Below are 25,317 nucleotides of genomic sequence, written 5' to 3'. Positions count from 1 at the left end.
ATGGCGATGAGGAGGTTGAACAGGCAGCACAACTGTACAGTCCTCATTTCCGTAGGAAGTGAGGCCAGAAACATTTATATCGAGGTCGGTGGGATGAAGTCACGTTCTCTACCTTTCTTCTCCCCACCCCACCAGGCTCCAACTCGCAGCTGTCCTTCAGCATCGCGTCCGGGGACAGCGCGGGGCAGTTCGGCATCGACAACGGCGGGGTGCTGAGCATCAGGCAGCCTTTGGACCGGGAAAGCCAGTCTTTCTACAGCCTCGTCGTGCAAGTCCACGACATGGCCCCTCTCCCGGCCTCCAGGTACACAAGCACAGCCCAAGTTTCAATTATTCTGCTGGACGTGAACGACAGCCCTCCAAGCTTTATCTCCCCGAAGCTGACCTACGTCCCGGAAAACACGCCGATAGATACGATTGTGTTCAAAGCGCAGGCGACCGATCCCGACAGCGGTCCGAACAGCTACATCGAATACAGTCTGCTCCGGCCTCTGGGAAACAAATTCAGCATCGGCACTATTGACGGTGAAGTGAGGCTTACCGGGGAGCTCGACAGAGAAGCCGTGTCCAACTACACCTTGACTGTGGTAGCCACAGACAAGGGCCAGCCATCCCTTTCTTCATCTACGGATGTGGTGGTTATAGTCCTGGACATTAATGACAATAACCCGCTCTTTGCCCAAAAGCTTTATAAAGTAGAGGTGGGGGAAAATACTTTGACAGGGACGGATTTAATCCAGGTGTTTGCTGCGGATGGAGATGAAGGTACAAACGGGCAGGTCCGCTATGCCGTCGTGAGTGGAGATGCCAATAATGAGTTTCGGATCGATTCTGTGACGGGGGTGATAACAGTTGCCAAGCCTTTGGACAGAGAGAAAAAGCCGTCCTATACATTGACTGTTCAGTCGGCCGACCGTGGGAGCAGCCCGAGGACCGATACGACAACAGTCAGTATTATTCTGAAGGATGTCAATGATTATATTCCCACATTTGAACTTTCTCCCTACTCCGTGAACGTCCCTGAGAATTTAGAGACGCTCCCAAAAGTTATTCTTCAGGTGAGTACATTCAGCAAATAAATACGTATCTCCTACAATTATTAGCACGCCTCAGTATATGGTATTCATGTATAGTGTCTTTCCTCCAAAATTAAAAAGGTGCAAGACAATTGAAAAGTTGCCTCTTGGCTGTAATCTAACATGCAGTGGTTCTTGGCTTGGTTTCCTTTTTGTGTGTTTGGGTGGGTGGGGGATTTTTTTGCTCGTTTTTTACCAAAAGTTTATATTATTCCTTAGAGTTTTGTTTGTGTTTTCCCTACCTATCTTCCCGCCTACACTGGGACTTTAAGAGTTTGCTCTCTCTCCCATCTCAATCTCAACTTTCATGCCACAAATCTCTCAATCTGATCGTTGCCTACATGGGATGAGGCTCCGTGCCAAACACTGAAAGAGCACTAAATGGATTCAGCCGGCAGGACGTGCAACGTTTGCTTTGATACGGAGCTCAGCCTATACCAGATCTGTGGTTTTCACTGAGCCCCAACACAGTCTTTACTGAATTTATGCTTGAGACAAATAAGTAATCAACTATTTAATATTTTCAGACTATGCGTTTAAGTCCATCACCACGGTGTTAAGTCATTTTTACAATTACAGCTAATTTATACTAGCCCTTAAAGCATTTGGATTAATTCAATCCGTTAATTTGGATTATTGTCATAGAGAATATTCCCTCTATCCCAACAAAATTTTACAGACCCTGCACTTATCAGTTCTTGATATTTCTTCCCCCGTGTTTGCATTGCCTTTGTAGGTTGTAGCAAGGGACGATGACCAAGGCCTAAACAGCAAGCTTACTTATGTTCTGGTGGCTGGAAATGAAGAAGGAGCCTTTACTCTCTCGGCCAGCGGAGAGCTGCGCTTGGTGCAGAGCCTGGACCGTGAGGCGAAGGAGCAGTACGTACTACTGATCACAGCTACCGATGCAGGTAAAGCAAATGGGCAGTCTCTTCTGGTGAAAACTCGTCGTCACTTGAAAACATTGCATTCTGGGTGGAAAAGAAATATTTTCATGATGGTCTGTGTTGTGGTTTAGCCCCAGCCGGCAACTAAGCCCCACGCAGCCGCTCGCCCACTCCCCCCTGGTGGCATGGGGGAGAGAATTGGAAGAGTAAAAGCGAGAAAACTTGTGGGTTGAGATAAAAACAGTTTAATAGGTGAAGCAAAAGCCGCGCACACAAGCAAAGAAAGACAAGGAATTCATTCACTGCTTCCCACGGGCAGGCAGGTGTTCAGCCATCTCCAGGAAAGCAGGGCTCCATCACGCGTAACGGTGACTTGGGAAGACAAACGCCATCGCTCCAAACGTCCTCCCCTTCCTTCTTCTTCCCCAGCTTTATATGCTGAGCATGAGGCCATATGGTATGGAATGTCCCTTTGGCCAGTTGGGGTCAGCTGTCCCAGCTGTGTCCCCTCCCAGCTTCTTCTGCACCTGGCAGAGCAGGGGAAGCTGAAAAGTCCTTGACGAGTGCAGCAACAAACATCCCTGTATTATCAACACTGTTTTCAGCACAAATCCAAAACATAGCCCCATGCCAGCCACTATAAAGAAAATTAACTCTATCTCAGCTGAAACCAGGACAGTCTGAAACTTTAGGGGATGGAGATTGGTACCCAAGCTTCAGTTTAGATCTCTGTGGGGAGAGCTGGGCTTACCTGATGTCAAGTGGAGTTTGGTTTCTGGAAATCAGGATTTTATCCTTATATCTAGCCATCTGATGTTAGTAGGACACACTACAGATTTAGGTGGGTTGATTTTTGCCCTGCCGTAGTAAGTGGTCCTACCTACATCGTAAGAGCCTCATGCATGGCAATAAAAAAACAATATAAATGGCAATAAAACCCAATATAATGCTGTCATCAGAAATCTGCAGACAGGTCACATCAATGGCCAGAAAACAGCTATGGACTATTCAATTAATCTTACTGAACTCTTACCCCTGAAAAGTAATGGCAATTTACATTTCAGCATTTTAATTTTGTGCTTTGCTCAGCATCCAGTCATACATTTGCTCCAGAATCCCAAATGTATTCCAAGTTCCCTCCGTTTAAAACAGGATGTGAATTCTTGTTATGCAGATTAATTACACTTTCACTTGAGGTGTCCGAGCACAAAATTTTGGTCAGATTTTGGCATGAATATTAGTAACGAAGACATCCTGCATCATACTCTGGACTGATCTCTGGTCCCCCATGGTCTGATGGATTTAATTTACTGCAGAATTGTTCCTACGTTCTAATAATAAAAATAGAAGCAAACCCAACTTGTTGACAAGTGGATACAATTTTGTTTTCTGCCATATTGTGTGCAGTATCTTGTGTCAGTGACAATATCTATGGCTTATATTTTCCTCTTGCAGCAGTGCTCAGGTATTTCACAGTCTGGGTACAGCTGAAGCTGTGAAACACAGTTTTAGGACTTGATGTACCATTTGTCTTGTATTTTGGCCAGAGGTACTGTATGCTTTGTATTTTTTACGCTGGCTTTCTATTACTCTATAACCGCAAACTGCTCACTTGTGACTTGGACTTGCTTGGGCTTAAATGTCCTTAAGTTCCTTCAGAAACAGAGGCTGGATATGTAAGGGAAAGCAGATCCTTGAAGTCTGTTTACTCTCCCAGTCCAAGTTGGCAGGAGTCAGTTAGGACTGTACAGAACTTACTAGCTCTACATGCGAAATACCCGAACCTGAACTGATAAGGGGTGTCACACAGCCGACAATTATCGTCCTTCTTGGAAAAAGGAGAGGGGCAAGAAGTCAGTTGTACCCTCCGCCTAGCACCGTGCGTAAGCCAGAAGTCTGACAAGAGCACGATCTTTTCCTAGGCTCTGGTTCCTAAAAAATATGAAATCCAGGAGATTTATCCAACCATTCCAAAGGAAAATATTTATTTGTGTTGAGAGATGTCTGAGTTTCAGATAATCCAGGGGAGAATTTAGTACATGAAGCGTGCATGGGGCCTTTGCCATAAGTGGCTGACAAGAACAGCAGCATGTTTCGTTAGTTCCTGTGTTAAAACATATAGATGTTATACTGATTAAACGGTTTGAAGCTGTTTTGTTTTGTTTTGTTTTGAATTTGCTATGTTCTCATAATTGTAACTCACAAGTTATTGTTCCCTCCTATCACTGTTAAAAAGTACTAGCAAAAGTGTTCAGAAGCAGATGTTCAGTAGTAACTTTAAGCTAAATTTAACTGGTTTACTGTGTTTAAGTTTACAGTCTGACTAATCTGCAGTTAGTGTGATTTGGTACAGTTTTCAACCAGCCTCGTGGATAACGTTAGATAATATCTTCTGATTAGACTGGAGGCTTGCTCTAAATTCATGCCATCAAAGAATACATTTAAAACTATGTTAGTCATGATTTATCTAAACTAAAACATCACAGGAAAATGTCCAGCTTCTGTAGAAGTCAACGCCAAAACTTTACTTGATTTCGTGGAAGCAGGATGTGGACTGTAGTCATAATAGATACTTAAGTATAACATATTTAAAGTACTTTAAGAAATTCTTGGGGATCCCTGTTTTGTTTGAATTAGTCGTACTGAGTTCAAGCAGTTTAGATGGCAACGAACACTCTGGCATATAATTCGTTGGAGACCTCTTAAAAAGCCATGTTTGTCATAATAATGTGCAACAAACAGACCGAGTTACAGACTCTGGGATTTCTGTCGAGCTGCGTCTCACATTTTATGTTACTATAAATTACATTATCATACATAGAATGCACATGTACTTCTGTAGACATTTGGCAGCTGAGTTAGAAAAATATTATGTGGGAGGAAGCCTTTCTAAAAGAGTTGCAGCTTATCAGAAGAAGAATGTTATTACTTTAAAATACACAAAAGAGTACAAAAGCTACCAGTATGGGTATGTGATGGATATCCAGGTGGTAGCACACTGACCTTTGGTAGCCAGTGCCTGCTTCATTGAATCAGGTAGTTCTGGCTGTACTAGCAGAACGATGGCAATGACACAATCTTGAAATGGGTAAGAAAAATGTTTTGAGTATTATGTTCTTGAGCAGCTGCTAAAGGTTTATAAAAGAAACTCTCACAGGCATGTCCAGCTCTTTGCCTAATGTCACTATTTCTTTGGAGTGTTTTAGTTTGTGTTTGCTTGATAATGCTTAGAAAGAAGAATTTTGCAGAGAGACAATTCAACCAGAAATACACACACAAAACATGTAGTGCTCCTCTGTAGGAAAGCAGTGCCTGCCAAAACGTTGAAGAAAGCAGACTTGTCTGAAATTATGCACATCTGTATTATCTTTGAAAATAAATCAAGGGAAAGGTATTATACTTTGCACTTTGAGTTTGGGTTTTATTAGCTGTAATAAACAGTCTTTCAGATTGTCTTTAGCAGCCCAAGCAACAGTCTTGCCATATATGGTGCATCTTATTGAGTTTTGGTGGGGTTTTTTTACAGATAAAAATCATAGTAGACGTCCAGATGCAGTTAACTCTGGAAATGTCTGGGTAGCACATCAAGGGCAAAAATCTGTCTGTCCAACCCACTTCCCATTTTTCTTAGGATCTGCACCTCAATTTTTGTAGGCTACACTGGCAGGTTTAAAATGTTAAAGGATGATATCCTGCTCCTATAGAAGTCTATGCCAACTCTTCCCTTTCTGTCAAAGAAGCAGACACAATACATACTTTGAAGCACCTTTAGACATAAGAACTGATGGATTCTCCACTTGGTTTTGGCTGTCTTCCCGATCTCCTTATGTTTATTATCACTTCATCAACTTCTGACTGTGGGTCTTACAGTGTTACCCTAGCCTGTGTACGAGGAAGTTGATGGAAGAAGAAGGATTTTTAATTTTTCATTGTTTTGATCTAGAGGTGTCAGTCCAATGGGCTGAAAACAGTCCGTGGCGTCAGAAGGGGCAGCAGCTTTGGTGACGGCTGTTATCTCAACCTCCGTGCCTAGTGGGTTTTATAGCACGTATTGGCAGCGCGTACGCCGCGTCCGTTTGTAGCGGGTGAAGGATTAGGACGTCGCGGAGCAGCAGTCCTCGTACCGTTGAGCCGGCGGGGCTGCACGGGATGCGGTGCCCGCGCTGGCTCAGAAACCTCTGTGCGTTGTCACGCCGTGCAGGCGTGCTCTTCCAGAGCCCAGGTCTCGGTCCTGGGCACGTGAGACGAGTTGTTGAGTTATTAAGAGTTGAGCTGCTCGTCAGCGCGCTGCGCAGGTCAGACGGGGACTGCTGGTGGGGCCGCATGCGCCAGCGATGGAAATTTGGGCAGTTGTTGGACAAAATGCTTTCCCAAGCAAGGGTTCCCCTTGGGCCCGGAGAAGTCAGTCATGATATATGCGTCGTCCTGGCTCTGGCCCAGCTATTCCTTGGCCTTGCCTGCTAATCCTCCACCTGGTCCTCAGGGTAGATCTTGGGTCGGCAGAGAGTCTTCCCTCCGCGCTGGGGGAGGGAAAAGACTGATAAAATGTTTTCTGGCGCTTGGCTCAGTGATTTGTGGCCGTGCAGCTTGCTTCATGTCCGGTTTCCACAAGACAGCCTGCACGAAGGTTCTTGATTTCAACCTTGTTTTATCATCACTCTTCCCTCACTTCTGCACTTCCACCCTGCTCTAACTTCTGGTGGGTCTCAGTTACTAGACTGCCGCTCTAGGCAGCGGGGATTTACAAAAGACACGCAAAATGTCCATCACTAGGAACATTCAGCGTCTCCCAGAGCTGTACGCCTGTGGCTTTGATCGAGAAACAAAACACAATTCAACTCCAAAGTTTACCCGTCCCAATTTAGAGCCCCTCTTGCAGCCCAAGCTGTAAGACCAGAGTGCGTGAATTATAAGTATAATGACAGGCAAAGTGATCGACTGTGGAATAACATGATAGTGTTTAGATCGCAGATGCTCCCCCAAAATGTCTGCTAACATAAACGCCAAGAAACCTACAGGCAACTATTTGAATGTGTCTTTATGGGTCTGTTTCTACCGCATAAATCATTTGTTTTGTTTCGCTATACCCGTCTTCGTGGCAAAATGGTTGGGAAAAGAGACTTTATAACTTTTTTTTTTCACCCCATCTGGTGAGGATGCAGTGCTGGGTAAACACTGAGTGCTGGCACCATGACAAGAACTGGTGCAGCCGCTTTTATCATCCCTGTCTTTAACTCTTTGAGCAATTTTCTGGAGAAAATGTTAGCATTCCAACAGTCCTCCTCCGTTTATTTATTGGTTGCAGGGATGTCAAGTAGCACATCTGGAAACCTGCTAGCTGCCCAGGACTACTGTTCAAATAAACTGCAACCACCATCTCTTGCTTTGGTTGGTCAGAATGACGTGTTGCCACAATAAAACCAAAATCAAAATGTGGTGTTTCTAATTAGAAGCTGTGTTCCTGTGGGGTTTTTTTATTTTTTTTTTTTTTAATAATCTATTTACTGATTTAGATAAATAGTTCTGAAAGAAATGAATCAGTGGACTGATTATTATATTTAGTTAGCTGTTCTTTGTATACATCCCTGGCCTGTATGAAAAACAACCATATGTTTCTTCTTTAGAAAATGTTGGTCCCCGACCTATGCATTCTTTCCTTCAAGAATGCAGGAGGGCAACCAAGCAGAGGGGTTATATCCTCCTCAGGAATTCTCTTTTGAGATAGGCTTTTGGTTCCCTTCAATCCTAAAATCAAATGAAATCTGACAATGTAGTTGTACTGGGTTTTAACACGTTTTAAGATCTTTCCCCGTTTGGGCTGACAAGTAAAGGACGACTATTTTCTAGTAAGGGTAGGAAAGAGTCTCGGGGGTTAACACTGTGTGAGATTTATGTGACTGGGCTTAAAGACATTTATACTCGTCCTGTTTTCTTAGCATACACTGTATTTCTACTTAACAGGCAGTCTGCAGCGTGAAAAGATGTTGCCTTAAAAGAATGGGTTGTATTTTTAAAACAAATTCAGCTATTTTAAAATCTCGGTGCTGTCAAAACAAACAAACAACTCGCAAAATTCGGTTAGCAATGTCCTGTTTTCCGTGCTTTCTGTGCTACGTCTAAATATACACATCGCTTCAGGCTTCGGTGAGCTAAGTGAAGCTGGCGTATGCCTACCTTGGTGCTTAGCAGTTTCCATAATGATTGCTCTCTTCCATGGTCTCGCTTTATGCCACAGCTGTTTCAAAATGAATATTGGTTTCTGTCCCAGCTCCATTTACTTCCTTGCCCTTATGGAAGCTCTTCCTCATGTCAACGCTGTCTACTCGAGTCTAGTTTTACTGGTTTACTATTTTACTAGTTTGAGTATTTTTGCTCTTTCAATACTGGTACTGTAACTATCGTTTTAGTAGTTTTGCATGATTTTTAAATTTGTTTCTAAATGACACAGTGGGAGAACTGAAATGGCGACAGACTCATCAGTGAGTTCATAGTGTTCATTTTGTCTTACCATCATCTAAAATCAGGAGAGAAGAGAATTGAGGGTGGCTTTTTGTAGTTGTGGGAAGTTAATAGCAGGACCTTGCCCTTTCACTGAGCCTAGAAACTGTTAGCACTTTTTAATTTTTCTCTAGAAGGCAAAAGCTCAAAAAGCTATTTAGGAAGCGGGTTTATGGCAAAGTCAGTCTGATGTCCCCTGGAGAGTAGTTGTCGAGGAAGAGAGCGTATCCATGTCTATATGATGTGACACATTTACTCCCCAAAGGAGATGAGGGCTTTAGCCCATCCCTTCAGAGGACTGCTCCATGAGATGTGCAGTCCAGCCCCAGAGTACCATGTGAGGGATTTAGCCTTCTATTTGGAGTTAAAGCTTCATTATTAGATCACTATTTTCAAAATAGTTCAGTGAAAGCCTCTGGGCTGAATCCAAGCGTCTGTGTTCTCTGGGGAGCGGTGCGGGAGAGACGTATATTCAGGTTGGCAAAGGGCTCAGGCTGGCCAGCGCAAGCTGAAATATCTGTGGAAACAATGACAGTTTTTCACTCAAGTTAAAATCATGGACAGAACTTCAGTTTTGAAACCAACTCAAACTGATGGTGGATTTTATTTGGACAAGGCAAGCAGAGTTAGAAATATGCGTTAAAGATGTTTATTCTCTATAGTTCAGACGTACTTGTGGGCTTTTAGAAAAGTCTTCAATTTAAGTGCATGCCTCTCTATTCAAACATTACTCGCGTGTGCAATTCCCTTCCTGCTCTTTGTTGGGATCGTGGAGAATCCAGCGAGTAATTGACGGGCTTATTTAGGATAGGATAAACTTCTTCTAGCTGAGATTTGTTGGGTGAGCTGTTCTCCATTTCAGTGCATTCAACAAAAGAAAAAGAAAGGAAATTATTGTAAATAATGTAAGATTTTCTAATTTGTGGTTATTAATGTAGATTAAAAAAATTGACCAATTACTAAACTATAGCCTTTAGAAGTATTATTCTTTAGAAGCAGGTCTTCAGAGATTTTGCATTGACAGAGACAGAGGCAAGAAGGTTCAGAAATTGGGGTGTTGGAAGAGAGCCAGCTATGGCAGAACTCACATGGGAGGGGGGCATCAAGCACAGCATGTGCATGTTTGTGCTTTGCAATATAAAAACCTGCAGGCTATCCGCACAAAAATATAGTAATGTTATTCAGGTTCAAGTGGTGTTGAGGGGAACTCCATAGGTTCTACCTCAGAACGGATGCAAATCCTATATTTGTTTTGTTGGCTGTTTATTTTTAGTAGACCAGCAGAATCCTAATGAGGTTAATGTACTTCTCCTGTTCTAGAGTCTAGGAAAGCATAAGATAAGATGTAGTAACACGGCCAAAAGTTTTAGTCTCTCTACAGACATTCTTGGAACTATAGTTGAAAATATCAAGTTTTATTAGGTAACTAAATATTTTGCCTCTTTGCATCCCACATAAGTAAAAGAAATCCAGACTATTGGTAGAAACATCATTATGTTAAGAATTTTTGGTTAGTCGTAAATGTCGGTGAGAATTGTTGTTGTCTCTTTCAAGGAACGTAATTTTATGCCACCTAAAAAGACTGAGTGTAGGTGATGGTCTTTCTTATTCTATCAAGTTACCTCATCACTAATGAGGCAAACAGGAATATCCAGTAATTCAGTGTTGTTTCTCATCATCCAGAGTTTCTTACAAGAACCTTGTAAAAATAACAAAGGAAAAAAATAGAAATAAAGGGCTACAAATACCAACTTTGCCAGGGACGCATGTGCCAGGAACTGTCAAAGCTGATTTCTGTTCCTTCTTAAAGGGCTGATCTAATAAAAAGCAATTAGCATCATCTTTAATGCAGGATTACAGATTTATCTGATTAAAGTTTGAAATATTTTCAGTCGTAAATGATAAAAGTATTGATCTATGGTAAGGTGAGGTCAACTGTACTATGTACTGTACGGAAGACACAGTTCAAACAAGTTCTTACAGCTCGTTTTCAAGTAGCTTATCTGCTTGGTAGGGATATTTTGTCTTTTTTATTTCCATCCACATTGGGATGGAAATTTCCATCGCACAGTTGGGAAAAAGTCCTTTCTTGCTTTGGTTGAAATACCATTGTTTTCTCAAGTTGTGTGATTATATCTTGGGTTAATTTCTTGAATGTTCACAAAAGACTTATGGGCACTTACTGTAATATGGAGCAAATATGAATGGGATGCAGTCACTTTAGGGGCCTGCTCAAATTAGTGTGAAGTTCATTAAACGAGGCAGTTATCGTCCTGATCCTCAGTCTCATCTCACATGCATGGTCTTAAGATCTACTTCTCAGAATCTTAAGATCTACTTCTTCGTCGTGGTCTACGTCTCTCTTCTTAACAGTGGCCCTGCCACTGTAGCAGTACAGCTTTATTGAATGTATATATTGGACAGTCAGTTAGGCACTGTTACCGGGAAATAGTTTACTGTGAGATGAAAAAGTGAGAATTAAACATATGAAATATGCCAGAGCAATTCAATTTTCATTGAATTTTGCCATGGTACAGAAAAAACATTGTGCAGTATTGATCCAAATGAATAAAAACGTGACTGTCAGATCTTTAAGCTGTCTTCACTGTTGTCCTGGTGGGTTTTTTTCCCTTGCTTTTTATTTTTGCTTTACTATTATTTCTTAACTTCTTGGTGCTAGTTTGAGGGGAAAAAAGTGGGTATATCTCTGAAAAAAGTTTCAGGTAGATTTATTTAAACTGGAAAACAAGCTAGACTATAACGCTTCATATGTAGGATTTATAGACTGATCGAAAATTTCAAGGAAGAAAGAATTGTCAGTTTGTAAATTTTCAGGCCGTTACACTTAGTCTCTTATCTCTTCATTCATCCATCTTGCTATGATTACTTAGGAATTTTTAGATGAAAATTAATTTAAAATTATTGTCCTTCTGCTTATGTCACTTTTATATGAAATTCTACTTCAAGTGTGCTAATGAGTTTGCTGAATGTAATGTGTTTTGCAGAAGGATAAGATAACTAGAGTAGTCATTATGCTATGCAATTTCTCAGCCTTTGAGAAATACTAAGGTTTTTCCAGTCTTGGTGATCTTAAACCATTTTTTAAATTAAACGTTACACCTTATAAATTGAAAGTCTGCTAGCTCGTTCTTCAAATACAAAGCTACAATTTCAGGAAGCCTTAATTGCAAGGATAAAACAAGTAAAACATGCACATATGGCCTGAACACTTACCCTGCTGGTTAATCTTCGCTATTTATACAGGGTGTTTTTGAAGCATAATTCAAAATCATGCATTACAGGAATTTCGCTGTGGGATATTCAGGAGTCACAAGCAGTCAAAAATTGCCTTAGTCAGCAGTCCCTGCAGGAGCCAGCTTCTCTATTTTTTCTGTTTACGGCAATAACTTATAACAAGGAGAAGTAATTTGGTGGTTTTAAGAAAATATTTTTTCAAATGTTTCTGCCTTTCTTTTAAGTTGCGGTTCCACTTTCTTTAAATCTCACTTTGGCTACCAGAGTCCTTGGCGGTGCCCGTGGTCGCGCTTACCCTCCCAGAACCGCCCGCAGCGCGGGCACAGGGAGATGCACCCCTACGAGCAGTCATTTGCCAGGTTTTGTTATGAACGCTATATTCAGCTGTGAAAAACTTCCCTTTCAGAAAATGAAAGATTTGTTTTCTGAAGCATATTTGGAAGAAGGCAACCTCTTGCTCTGAGATTAAGTGCCGTTCTGCGTAAGAAACCTGCGATACCTGTGTCTTTTCTGAGGACCATCTCCAATGGCCTATACCTTTGATGTTAATAGATTACGAGTGTATGTCAAGGGGTTTGTGGCACATGGGGTTAATGCTTGTGCCTTTTCGTGGAAGGAGAACGAAACCTGAGCGCCACAAGTCGCTAACCGGCATCTGCTTGTGGCAGCAACCCTGCATCCAGCTTACGCTGTGGGCAGTGGAGCAGGACTCTCTCGTCCTTTACTTCATGCGTTTTGAGATTTGCTAAACAAAAGCAAATGTTTAGCAAAAGCAATGGGGAAAAATGCTAAACTGGAGGAATCTATTATCTACCATTTTTCAGATGTGGAAGTGATAAGTTTATGATAATGTGCGTGTGTACGTGTAGAAAGAGATTGTTACATGGAACAGCTGGAAGTGATGCTAAATATATACCATACCTTTGCTTTATTGCATGTGTTTTGTTCCCGGTCTGTGTCTGTGTTCCCGTAGGTCCAGGTCTGTAATAGTGCCACAGCTATTTTTTCCCCTCTGGGTAAACAGCTGCAGGTAACTTGTTCTGGTGCACAGATCAGAGGGAGAGAACAGGGGTAGGGAAATGGGTATATACACACCAGAGGGCTTAAAACTCTCTCTGTGTGTGCCTGCAAGTCCCATCCTTTCAACGGCACATTAAATGTCTTGCAGTGTGATGTTGCCCCTGTTGTGAAACTGCAAAGCTTAGTGAATTCATAGGATGCAGTCAGTCAGGAATTTTGATAGGAAACTATCCAAATTTAAAAATCATGTGGATAAAACCAGATGAGAGATCCCATCTTGCATCACTATTTGGGACAAGGATTTCTTTTGCAATGTCAAAACGCGTGTGAGTATGTGTGTGTGTGCACATGCATCAGCCTAAGCCTGGCTGGGCATGTCATTGCTTTGAACAAGGTTGGACTCTGTCTAGTGATTTTTTTTTTAATTTTTTTTTTACTTTTGATGGCTTATGTTCCCAAATTTAGGTCTGTTTGCTCCCAGCTCCTTTAGGCTGGTAGATGAGGGAGGATACTGAGGTTTCTAATACCTGATGCGGTACAGAAAAATCTTTTTTTTCGTGTCAGATAGTCTTTGCACAAGTGCAGATCTATCCCAACAGTTCCCTTGTTTTTTCAAGTACAAGTTCGGTTAAACCAGCTTTGGGAACAGCTACTGCTTTGTACCTAACTGTGAGAAAAACTCAGATTTGACACACACAGAAATTTGGAAAATCTGGGTTCCTGCATGGTCTCATTCACCAGTCACCCACTGAACTGAATGAGAATAGCGCTAGCTTCTCAGCTTTTTATTATGTTTTTTTATCAACTGCTTATTTCAGCTTCTGTCTCAAAATATACTAGGTTCACCAGTCTTTTAAGACTTAGTATGGAAGCCTGTGGTGAAAACTTGAGTAAGAGGAAAATAAAACACAATCAACATATCCAGCCAGGACAAATATTTGTGGTGCAATCTTGTAAAAAGAACTACTTATTTTTCTCATTTCGCATATGCTCTTTCTTTTGTGCCCAGTAAATAAGTTAATTTAAGGTCATTCACGTTTCAAATCAAGCTCCGTGTGCGCTAGAAATGCAAAGCCTAATGCAAGCTAGTTGCATTTTCACTTACTCTAGCTCCGTATTTATTTTAAAACTCACCAGTTGTGTGAGGCTCAGCACACTCTGTCTGCATTTAAATGCATCTCGAAAGATTGGCCGCTTTATTGTGAGAAAGGCCTTGTTTACTTGAGTGAAAAAGTTAATGCTCTGTAATAACACATACAACTTCTAGTCCTGGGACTCATTCACTGAGTGTTTGACTGGAGAAGTGAAATCCGCTTTGTTGCAAAGCAACACATTTCAGTGAAGCAAAAATTCCATTTCTGTTAAATCGCTTTCCAATTTTCAGGATAATGATGTGTTTAATTTACCACAAAACATGGTAAACCGCCTGCAGTATGAGTTTCGATTAGTCATTTATATTCATTTTATTTAAGTTTAATCCCTTTTTTTTTTCATTTTAGTGAAATGCATCTGTAGTTTTTTTGCTTAAGTTTATTGTTAGTTTTCTAGCACTTAATTTTGATATTTTAATGCCGGCGAAAACTTTGAGTTCCTGGTTTCTGAAAGGAATGATGGTTTTACTATCTGCTGTGCTAACCATGGCACAGACAGGACCCAGAAGCCATTAAAGCTTCAAACAATATGTGGATAACGTGCTGAACACATTCTCCTATTTCTAATTTTTACTGTGAGCTATACGGTACCACACAGCCAAGGTAATTTCCAATAGCATCATCTTTTCCTGAGTTTTCTTGAAGAATGTAAACGGCTTTGCAAGTTTCCTTCAATTGTCTTCTTTTACTGCTCCAGTCCACTAAGTACTCTGATCGTTCCTCACTCGTGCCGGCGTCCAGCTATGGTGTGGAGAGCTGAACGTACGCTGGAGCAGACGGTGCCGTGTCTTTGGGGACTAGAGGGAGCCGAGACATTTGACCTTCCCCGTTCCCCAGGACAAGCGTGGCTGAAGATAGCAGGTGGTGCTTCCTTCTTCTAAGGGTGCATGAGTAGGCCAAGGCGAAAGTGAAAGCAGTCTTTGGGTGCATCCCTTGGGATGACTTCATAGCTCGTAAGCGTTAGCACAGATTAGGGGAATGAGTGACGTATGATGAGTTCACCCAGAAACGCGTGTTGTCCTCTCTTTGCTGGTTATCCTGCATTTGGGAAGTGGAAATTGTCAGGTTAAATGATATTTCTTCCCACTGTCACCTTCCTGCATTTAGTTTCCTTTCTTCTACTTGCATTGGTGCGCGTAGCCAATATTTCTTTGTCCCCTTCTCCTGAACGGGGTGAGCAGAAGGTCGAGAGGGCTATAGCTTCTAAGCTGACACATTTCTAATATCATCATATTTTTGTGGCAATCAGATGCAAACAAGCATTGGTGAATGGGGTGGAAGACCAGCTTGTAGGTCTTTGCCAGTCCCGTCTTGCTGGGAGAAGAGAGGTCCTGCCCCCGTGCTGCCGCCTGCCCGCCCCACGGTCCCCCACGGTCCCCCACGGCTGTTTCTTCACGGCACCTCCTCAAACGTCCCATGCGGAGCGGGGAGCCACAGCCCAGAGCTGGCCAAGCCCAAGGTGGCCTCTTGTAACCTCCCCCTGTAACTCGTCCTCCACCGCGGGCCTCCAAGGAGCAGGCTCCCAAGGTCTGCTCCTTCTCTTCGTCCCCAGACACATGTTTACTTGCAGATGTAAGCAAAAAGCTTAAATTTTTGGAAGAACATCCGTGGGAAGCAATTTTCTTCCTGAACTCAGCGTTACTATTTTGACACTATCCCAGGTTAATCTTTATTTCAACAATGACGTGTAGACGTTTGTGGGACTGTCTGCTTAATGTATATGTACGGCTGTCACCCAGAAAATAAACTGTTCGGTTCATAGAAACAGACCACAGCACGCAGAGATGGGAAATTCAAAATAATAATAATAATAATAATAATAATAATAATAATATATTAATGTCGTCGTCTTTTAAATTTTAAAGATTTGCTATTCACTGAACAGTCAATCCGATCTCTCCCATTTAATTCGCATAGTTAACTTTATGTTCTCCAGTTATTAATCGTTTGATGGTGCTTTCATTCCTCTGCCTTTCTAGAAAAACACTTTTTTTCAATATGGATATCCTAAGCTTCTGTGAGATGGTATTTTGGGATTTGAAAAAAAACCCTGTAGTAGTATAGCACTAGAGAAATGCTCTAAATAAGAGGTGTCTGACAAAGAAATAGTTGCTGCTTCTGCTGAAAAAATAGTTCAGACTATTATGAAAAATTGGTAGAAATTTTAGTGCAGGTTCACTAAGGGAAAAGTGTGTGTTTCTTTGTGGCTCTAGCCCTCAGAGCTGTTTGTAGGAGTACTCAGAGGCTTGTGTGGCTGTGTACAGCAATTTTGTATAGGTTGTAACGTCTGGTTTATTAAAACCAGTTTGGGGGCATCTGAAGTGTTTGGCTAACATTGCAGAATTTACACAAAATTTACTACACTTATGTATGCAAAATACGAGGTGCAGTTTGAAGAAAAAAGAGATGATGCTCTAGCATAATAAGAATAACTGACTTAGGGAAGATTTGCTATCGAAGCAAAACTAAGAAATCTGGGAACTCAGCCTGACCATGGAAACTACTTCTCTCACCACAAATATGACACGTACATTTTATGAAACCTACTTATTACCAGGGGCCAAATTCTGTGGTCCTTATGCAAGCACAACTTTCACTGAAAGTTCACTGAGGACGGTAGAATTTGGCCCCGAGCTATTTCTTTTCCATAGAAAATTACTTCATTTGTAATTTCCTCTTCTTATATTTCTCAGCAACTGCAGAAATGTGAGCTAGTCATTTAATTTCAAGTGAATAAAAGCTTTGAGGACTCTCGGTGAAATTGCAACTTTATCTTTCAGTGTAATAGAATAAAGGAGTTAAATTTGTGGACGTGATGTTTTACTTAGAGGAAAAAAACATATTTGGATAACTACATAGACAGGAAACCGATGTAGATGCGTGAGTTTTTCCATCTGAGTAAAATGAGAAAGATTTTGGGGTTTGAACTGAAGAGCAGTGACTTGGGATGTTACAAACAGCTGAATTAATATTGGACTTCTGGGATGTTCCTGTGAGCACAACGCAGCCACAAGCTAGCGCTGAATGAGATCTGGGTTGGTCCCGTTCCCCTAGCTAATTTTATTAGTATGGTGCTCAGCCTTGGCTGGTATATTCGCTTCTCTCGGGCAAACGCAGATACGTCCATACTGCGCCGTACAGCGCCTTGTAGACGCATCCAATGGGGAAGTGCAATCGGAGAGTCACGGCACGGAATATATAGGGGGCTGAGGCGAGGGCTGGGGTTTGACCCTTGGAACGCTTGTTTGGTGCTGCTGCTATCAGTGTAATCCTGAGCAGGAGCACATCCATAGCCCATAAGCAGCCACTACATCTGGCATCCCTTTTGACCATTTCCATTACGTGACCAAAGACTTCATAGCCGTGCAGGAGAAAGAACAAACCCATCGCAGCGTTGTGCTGTCAGCCTATGCCCACGCAGTGCTTTGCCAGCAGACGGGAGCACGTTCTTCCCATTCTCCTCTCTTCCCCAGTCCCGTGAGCGTAGCCGGCGCGGCACCGAGCCCGGGCTCGGCGCTCCCGGCTGGGAGCTGCGCTGGAGCCAGTCCCACCGCCCCGGCGTTGGGTTACCTCTGAAGGCGCTGCCGCTGCCGTTCACTTTTGTGAATAAACCGACAGTGTGAAGTTTCCGGTGTCGGCTCTTTGTATTAGCAAATACCTTTAAAACAATGAGTTTCGGGTTTTAGCTGCGAGTTAGCTTTCTTTTCCAGACTGAATTGCGTTACTGATGCTCTTTGAATGTGACTTACCCAAGATTAATTTCTGAATTATGTATAAATTGTTTAATCACCTGTGAAACTTAACAACTTTCAACTTTTCATTTCATTAGCTGTGAGATGAATGTCGATTAAATGTGTTTGGAAGGCCAGAGCTTGATGACACATGCAGCAAACACCACTGAGGACTCTGTTTCATTTAATGCAGTAATAATAAACACTCCACAGGCCATATTTCAGCAATCAAGAATGCTTTTGCAGTCTTTTCTATCTATAAGTGTTTGGCTAAATGACAAAATCGGGGGGGTGGAGGGTAAAAAAAAAGAGTCAGACTTATTGCCTTAATGTAACCTTCCTGGCTGAAAGTATATTAATTGGCAAAATGAATTACCTCAGACTAGGGCAGAGAAAGGCCTCCATTGTGCACGGCCGTGGCGTGAAACCTATACTCTTTGGCTTGCACGTTCTTTCCTCGGCATCGTGATCCGTCCCGTCCGATCAGCAGGCTTCAAAGTCAGCCTTGCGAGATTTATAGCGCCTTTCAACTGGAAGCTCTTTCGTTCAGTCCGTTTGTGCCTTAAGCCAAGTTACTTTGAAGTATTTCACGGTGAAAAACCTCCTTCCTGCGCAGAAGCTGCTCCCAGCTTCTTCCCGCCATGCAGCGTGGCGATACTTCAGCTTGCAGGGGTTAACGCGTGGGAAAATGGGTCGTTATTTCTTCTCTTATACAAGAGCTCAACGCCTGGAGCCCTTGCCAGCACCACACGAGACCCAAGAGCAGAGCCGACCTCCTTCCCAGCCCTAAGGTTGAGGTCCAGCAGGAACCTTGGGTAGCAGCGACCCGGTCATCTGCTGGGATGGGAGGACTAGGGCAGGCACACGGGGGCTGCCTGGGTTTCATCAAATGACAGCTCTGGGTAATATGCTTGCCTTGTGGCAAGGACTCAAACCAGTCTCTGGCCCAAAGCATTTCATTATCGTCACTTCTTTCCCAGTCCAGCAAATGGCGAATTGTTGTATCTGAGATTGAAGGGGAAAGAGATGCAATCTTGGGTAAAACAGGCATGGTCATCATCTGTCTTGTGAGTAAAAGGGGCCATAACTCATGTGTTTTATGCTCCGCTATCACTCTCTCCTTTTCTTTTTTGTTATGTATTCAAAGAAAGGAACGATCCCGTTTTTTTTCTTGGACCCTCAGTGAAGAATTTGGTTAGCAGAAGATGTCTTGCTGATTCTTGGCTGAAAAAGAGTGTAATAGACTGGCAAAACTAGCGTGAACTTGTAAAGCTCTTCACTGTCTTTTTTCGGATTTGACAAGGGAAAAGCTTAAGAGAATAAATACTGAGAGGTTGCACATGAATAAACATGCTATTTCTCACTTGTTTCTGCTCATCAGAGTTAAGTATTAGAATAACAAGGAGGATGAAAGCCGTAGGTTAAACAAGTTCAGTCCGATTTCCCGTAAGCCAGTATCTCATCCGAGCGAGCATTATTTGCTGCTATAGATGGCTGCTTTGACAGAGAAATCGAGGCGGAACAGGGCTGGAGACTGCGCAACCTTCTCACTCGCTCAGAGAAGGTCTCCCCAGGTCAGGGGCGCGACCGGCAGCGGGAGAGCCCGGCGGAAAGCTGGGGTTTGCCGCTGTTTCCACTCTATTTGTTCTGCGGATAAATAAATTGAGGGCTGGATTTTTCACGGCTGTCAGTGTGCCACCTTTGAACGTCTTCTCTTAGAGAAATAGGAAAGTCAACCACATGTTCAAATTGGTCCTAATTGTTACAGGAAGGCTTCCGAGCGGTTCCAAGACCATCTTTTTCCGCTGAGCTTGTATTACAAAGTATTTCTGGAATTAGATGGAGCAAGAAAAATAACAACTTTTCGTTTTTCTTTCACAACTTGTACTTTTTGTCGAGGTGCCTTTGAAACAAATCTGACCCTGTCCTGTATGTTGAATTGGCTTTCTTGCTCTGTGAACTGTGACATGCTCAAGCGCCAGGCGTTAAATCGGGGATGGCAGACCTCGGATTAGCGTGGTGGTATTTGTAACCTCTAGCATTTTGTATCCCGCTTTCCCGCAGGGTCTCCTGCCCTCACTGGCACTGGAACCATTGCTGTCACGGTGGATGATGTCAATGACAATGTCCCCACGTTCGCCTTTAACGTGTATTCTGCCACTGTTCCGGAGGATGCTCCTACGGGGACAGATATTTTGCTCGTAAACTCCTCAGATGCTGACGCTTCTACAAATGCCGTTATTAGGTAGGTCGTTTACTGTTGCTGTATGTAATACTGCCTCATACCCTGCCGGAAGATTTTTTTTTTTCCCCAGTGTCCATCACCAACGTGCCATAAAGCTGTAAGACACGAAAGGACAGCTGTATATGCGTAGCTAAATTATTTCGGCAAATCTGACTTTTTTTTCGTTGTTCGTAGGCTTTTAGAATTATATTAAGGGCAATGCAGTGTTATTTTAGTTTTTTACTAAGTGAAGAGCAAACGAGTTTAACTTGCACCTGAGTGTAATTGTTAATAGGCTAGATTTATATTTCTCAATAAGTGTCGAGGTAGATGAATTAAGAAAATAAAAACCAAAGAAACCCTGAAACTCCAAATAATATCATAAATGGATTAAGCTTGCAGTCTTTATATATACATTCTGTGCATGAAGGAATACGATATAGTCTGTGAATGATCATCATTACTGACTGCCATCAGCTTGTGTAGCTTTTGGAAAGGCTTTTGCCTTCTATTTAGCATGGCTCTTAGAGTTGAGGCCTTGTAACGAAGGATATGGTTAACGGATATAATACTTATCTTTTAAAATGTATTCCTGAAGAAGCTAGAAGCCATTGTTCTTGGAGGCTGACAGACTTCTTAAATATTAATCGAAGGAGCTTTCAGGAAGGGATTGGTGGGGAAGAAGAAGATGTACTTCACATAACGTCATTAACAAATTTGCTACAAAAGCTGACTTTGGGGCAGAGTCAAATAATAATTTTTTTTTTTCACTTATGTTCAAAAGAAACCACTCACCCTAAAAAAAGTACAGAATGTGTTTTGCAGCTCTAGTCATCTTTAAACTTCAATTTTTAAGCTAGGCAAATATGAAATCAGTATCACCTTTTTGCATAAAAATTTCCAAACTAGGGGATAGTGTTAATTTTGTGATAGCATACATATGTTTGGGGAAGGCTTCAGTATCTTATTTTGAACTTTAAATAGCTGTCAAACCTAACCGTAGTTTAGATGACTGCTTATGCAGACTTGGATGCATTTATAATAAACTAGGCAAGCAGGTACAATATCACCACGATATCACAAAATCATCAAGAAGACCTGCTAAAACACATGTTATGGGAGACACCGCAGACCCCTGAACGGACAGCAGAAACCACTGCCTGCCTTGCCGCTGCATTCGTGTCTTTTCATGTAGTAAGCAATTTGCACTGGAACCCACCACGTTCCTTGGGTAAATTTATTGTCGGTTAATATCTTCAGTTTAGAATGAAAATTACACAAGGCGAGGTGTAAAGTTGATCCCATTCGGAAAACCAGTAAAAAGTTAGAATTTGGCATTTTTGCTTTAGATGCCAAATGATTTGCAGAGCTCGGTTGATGCAACTTAACTGGGCACTGGGCTGGGCACTGGCCATTCCCAGTTTCACAGACAAGAGTAATGAAGATGCTAAGTGGCAGTGACAAGCTGAAGATTATCCACTGAGGACTCCTTCATTGCTAATGGAATACAGAGCAGATTCATATTAGTTATTAATCGGAAGGACGCGTAGGTAATCTCATCACATTTAGCTGTTGTGACTGCAAACACCTGTATCTCTGTTTCCAAACTTAGAAAACGGGATATAAAAGTAGCTTCTTTATTTACTTTTGTTAGTTCACCTTAGTTCATTCTTCAAATTGCGTAAGAATATCACTGTGGTTGTCTTTTTTTTTTTTAAAAGGAAGTAAAATAAAACAGATCTATGTTATGGCAAAGCGAGTGTGTATAAAAGACTGTGATATTTTCTTTCCAACTAGCTACAAGCCAAAAATAGAAACTTTATGTTTTGGCATCTTTAAATTTTTGAAAAGCATCCAAAATTATCATTTATTAAATTGCGAAACAATGAAGCTTTTAATTCTATTCACTCTCACTCTAAGAAACTATTTCTGGCAAGCTCCTTTAGAAAAAAGAATTCCATACAAAGCATGAATGATTGTAACGATTGCATCCCATAATCAGAAATTATCAGGGTGGTCTCGGATTTCTTTAGTGTGGTTGAATGGCTTTAATATCTCTGCCATTAATCTTTGTCATTCACTCAGTACCTCATAGTAGAATAGCTGATAAAAATATTTTTTTCCTTCTTAAGTAGCTATTTAAAAATTGTTTTCAGGTTTTGTTTTACATTTTTTAGACTCAGGAACATACTTTGTTTTTCTTGGACAGAATTTGTCCAGGTTCAGCACTTAGAGTAATACAAATCTTAAAATATGGCTGGTATTACAAAACTAGCAAAATCTAGAGGGACCAGAACACGTAAGGTCATCTTCTCAGAGGTGCTGAGCACTCAGAACTCCTTTTCAGTCTTGTTAGAGCCTGTTTCAAAATCAAATCTTTGGTTTCCAAAGATGGTATGTAAAATCCTCTGCTAAAATTCTCATGTAAAGTCAAAAAATGGACTGCGTCACGCAAGAAGTAGATAGTCTTCTGCAAAACTGTTACGTATCCCTATGTGCCGACCCTTTCTCTCTTATCTCTGGTGATAACCTGTGAATTGTTAAAGGAGGCTGAAGAGGCTGTTAATGGCCATGCCCTCTTGAGCAGTCTTGCTAAAGATGGTATAGATAAGAGGGGTCAGCACAGAGTAGTCGAAAGGCCAGATTTTAAGCCCTTCAGACAAATCCCTTTTATGCGAGTTGTCACCATTAAAGTTTTGTGGGGTCGTTTGTTTGGGTTTTGTTTTTGGTTTTTTGGGTTGGTTTTTTTTGGCTTGGGTTTGGAATTTTTTTGTAACTATGCTGAGACACACTTGCATTGTCCAGTTGCTTTGCATCCAGTTGTACTCAGATATAACTCAGAATATCCTATGGCAAATGTAATTTGTCTTTATTCTCTTTTTTTCTTTAAAAAAAAAAAAAAAAAAGGTTTTCATAGCATTTTTCCAGTGCTAAAGCTTGAGCCGTTCTATATATGTGGAAATACAGAAAAGAAGGTCTCTGTCTTCTGCAACACCTCACACAGGGTTAAAACTTTGCAAATCGCAGATGAAATTTGCCCGTGCTGCTGGTATTTAGGGAGATTTAAGTGGTGCTTTAGGCTTTGTGCACATTCTTTCCACCCTAGATGCACATTGCTATGACTGGAGAATAATTACATATGGCCATCATATTGTATCATAATTAAGCAATTAAAGTATGCTCATGGCATTCTGTAGAGATTAATGACTGAGCAGAACTTGCCACGGCTTATTACACGGGCTGGCTATCAATCCTCTAGGTAAAGCTTCTGGCCTGTGTTATTATTTCTGTCATAAGCCGTTCCGATTTTATAAGGGTGAAGATAGGAATATTACTCTCTTTCATAAAAGCCACTTTCTTCGGAATCTTTTATAGAATCGTATACCTCAAAAAAGCTGCTACTGTGCTGTACCGGTCTTCTCTGAAGAAGCAATGCTAGCCACAGCTGTGTTGGTTTTTGTCGGAGTTATAATATTGAATATGGGAATCGTTCATTTTAGCCAGTTTTTGTTTCCTTTGTTTTGTAGAAAACCCGTTATCTGAATTAATAAAAGATGTCATATTAACCAATTACTTTTAAAAATACAGCCCAGTGCTCCGCATATCTTTGAGATTCATTCTGTACGAACGCAAGCTGGGTCGGCATTCGAAGAGAAAGGAGAAATTCCCTGTGCTAGTAAGCCAGAGGTAGCCCCTATGACGCCCTGCAGTCAGCACACAGTCAGTTCTTATCAAATCACATTTTTACACACACACACGGACGTGTGGACGTACAGATACACCAATCCAGGCTCAAATTCTGGTCCCAATTAGTCTCTATTAACGTAGCTCTGTGGTTACTGCTTTGCTATGAACTGCTACGGATTAACATTGAAATCTTGAATAGCAAAACTTAGCTCAGTATCAGGAAACAATATGAATTATAAATCCTCATACTATTTTGTAAAATTGTCATCCTTTTAATTCAGAAAATAGTATTTTTTTTAATTATTTTGCGTATTCAGTAAGAGGTATGTCAGCCTTTTGGAATAACAGTGCCTTAGTCCAGGGAAACCAGTACTGGAGGATGCCTCCAGTAGGCAATTTTGAGAGTATGCCGGACTGTATCTCCAAAGGTACAAAGGCTCAGCCTGCTCCTCATTTATTAGAAATCTATCTGTGTTTTGGAAATCCCCAGAAACGTCATTTATGACAGGTCTCGAAATATGGAAGAGAAAAAAAGTGAAGACAGATGGACAGTCAGAAGAAAATCCATGTGTTGATGATACCCATCAGCATGGTGGTCTGAAGAATATAGAAAACTGTTGTTATCTTAAGGCAGCAGGCTGCCTTATGAAATACTAATCGAATTTTTCTTCCTTGTTTTTTTCTTCCAAACAGCTATAGGCTTACCGGTGGCAATTCGCAATTCACAATCAACCCGTCAACAGGACAAATCATCACCAGTGCTCTCCTCGATCGAGAGGCGAGGGAGAACTACACTTTGGTGGTGGTGGCGAGCGACGGGGGCTTCCCTAGGGCTCTCTCCAGTTCCACCAGCGTGCTCGTCTCCGTCGCCGATGTGAATGACAACCCGCCCAAATTTCAACACCATCCCTACGTCACCCACGTCCCGTCACCTACCACTTCAGGTAACCTGATCAGCGGCAGTGTTTGGGATACTTCAGATTGCGTAAACATCTTAATGAAACGCAAAGCTGTGCCACAAGAAATGTTTCTGAGATGTTCCTCTGCAGCTGTTTTCCAGGTTTTGTTATCTTCGTGCTGCATGGGAATGAATAATGGCAAGGCTTAATAGATGACCCGCAATTTAGTGATTTTTTTTTTTACTTTGTTCCTTCCATCCAAATTCAATTATTTGCCTGTAAAGAAGACATAGTGTAAATAAGCACCCACTCAAACAAGTGATTAAATTATTTTGCCAGGGTTAGGAAGGCAATGCCCTCTTCTCCTCTGAAAGTCTCCTCCTGCATGTAGATGTTCTTTTTCCACCCTGAGCAATTCTTAAAGAGGATTTTGTCAACCTCTTCAAAAAAGGCCATATCTAGATCGAATGTTAATTATGTTGCCTTTCCTTGAGCCAAGTGGTGAAGTAAAATAAAATAAAAGTAAAGCCAAGCAGCAACCTTCCTTTTGTGGAACCTACACCCAAATTAAAGTGACTTCCCTCAATGCAGGAATTAATTTCTGATTCAGTTTATGTTTAAACAAGGCTGATAAATAAATACATTAGAAATAGGTAAGTCCAAAATACTAATATTTCCTATTTACATAATTGGCTTTGCAAGGGGAAGGAAAGGAGAATACGTGTATTTGCATGAAGATGGAGACAATTTACTGAAAGATTCTGCTATTTTGAGATTTTTTTTCCAAGATTTAAAATCAACTAATACCGGGACCTCTGCTATCTCAAAACAGTAAAAGGATTTTATAATATGATCCCCGTATTACCACAGATTCACGAAACTGCAGTCA

At 41.6% G+C, this 25,317-nt stretch overlaps 1 protein-coding gene across 1 annotated transcript in view; it reads left to right on the top strand.

Moving 5' to 3' along the window:
- The window catches only part of FAT4 (FAT atypical cadherin 4), a 150,767-nt gene that overhangs the window by 89,156 nt on the left and 36,294 nt on the right, over positions 1 to 25,317 (top strand). Inside the window, exons 5-8 of the mRNA XM_075501121.1 lie at positions 136 to 1,058; positions 1,813 to 1,987; positions 19,683 to 19,863; positions 24,223 to 24,473. Coding sequence (XP_075357236.1) covers positions 136 to 1,058; positions 1,813 to 1,987; positions 19,683 to 19,863; positions 24,223 to 24,473 — 1,530 coding nt within the window. The remainder of the gene's footprint in view (positions 1 to 135; positions 1,059 to 1,812; positions 1,988 to 19,682; positions 19,864 to 24,222; positions 24,474 to 25,317) is intronic.

The sequence above is a fragment of the Mycteria americana genome, chromosome 4 (assembly GCF_035582795.1).
Source record: "Mycteria americana isolate JAX WOST 10 ecotype Jacksonville Zoo and Gardens chromosome 4, USCA_MyAme_1.0, whole genome shotgun sequence".
NCBI lineage: Eukaryota > Metazoa > Chordata > Aves > Ciconiiformes > Ciconiidae > Mycteria > Mycteria americana.
The sequence above is the reverse complement of the archived record's forward strand: the minus strand, read 5'-3'. Positions and strand labels throughout refer to the sequence as shown.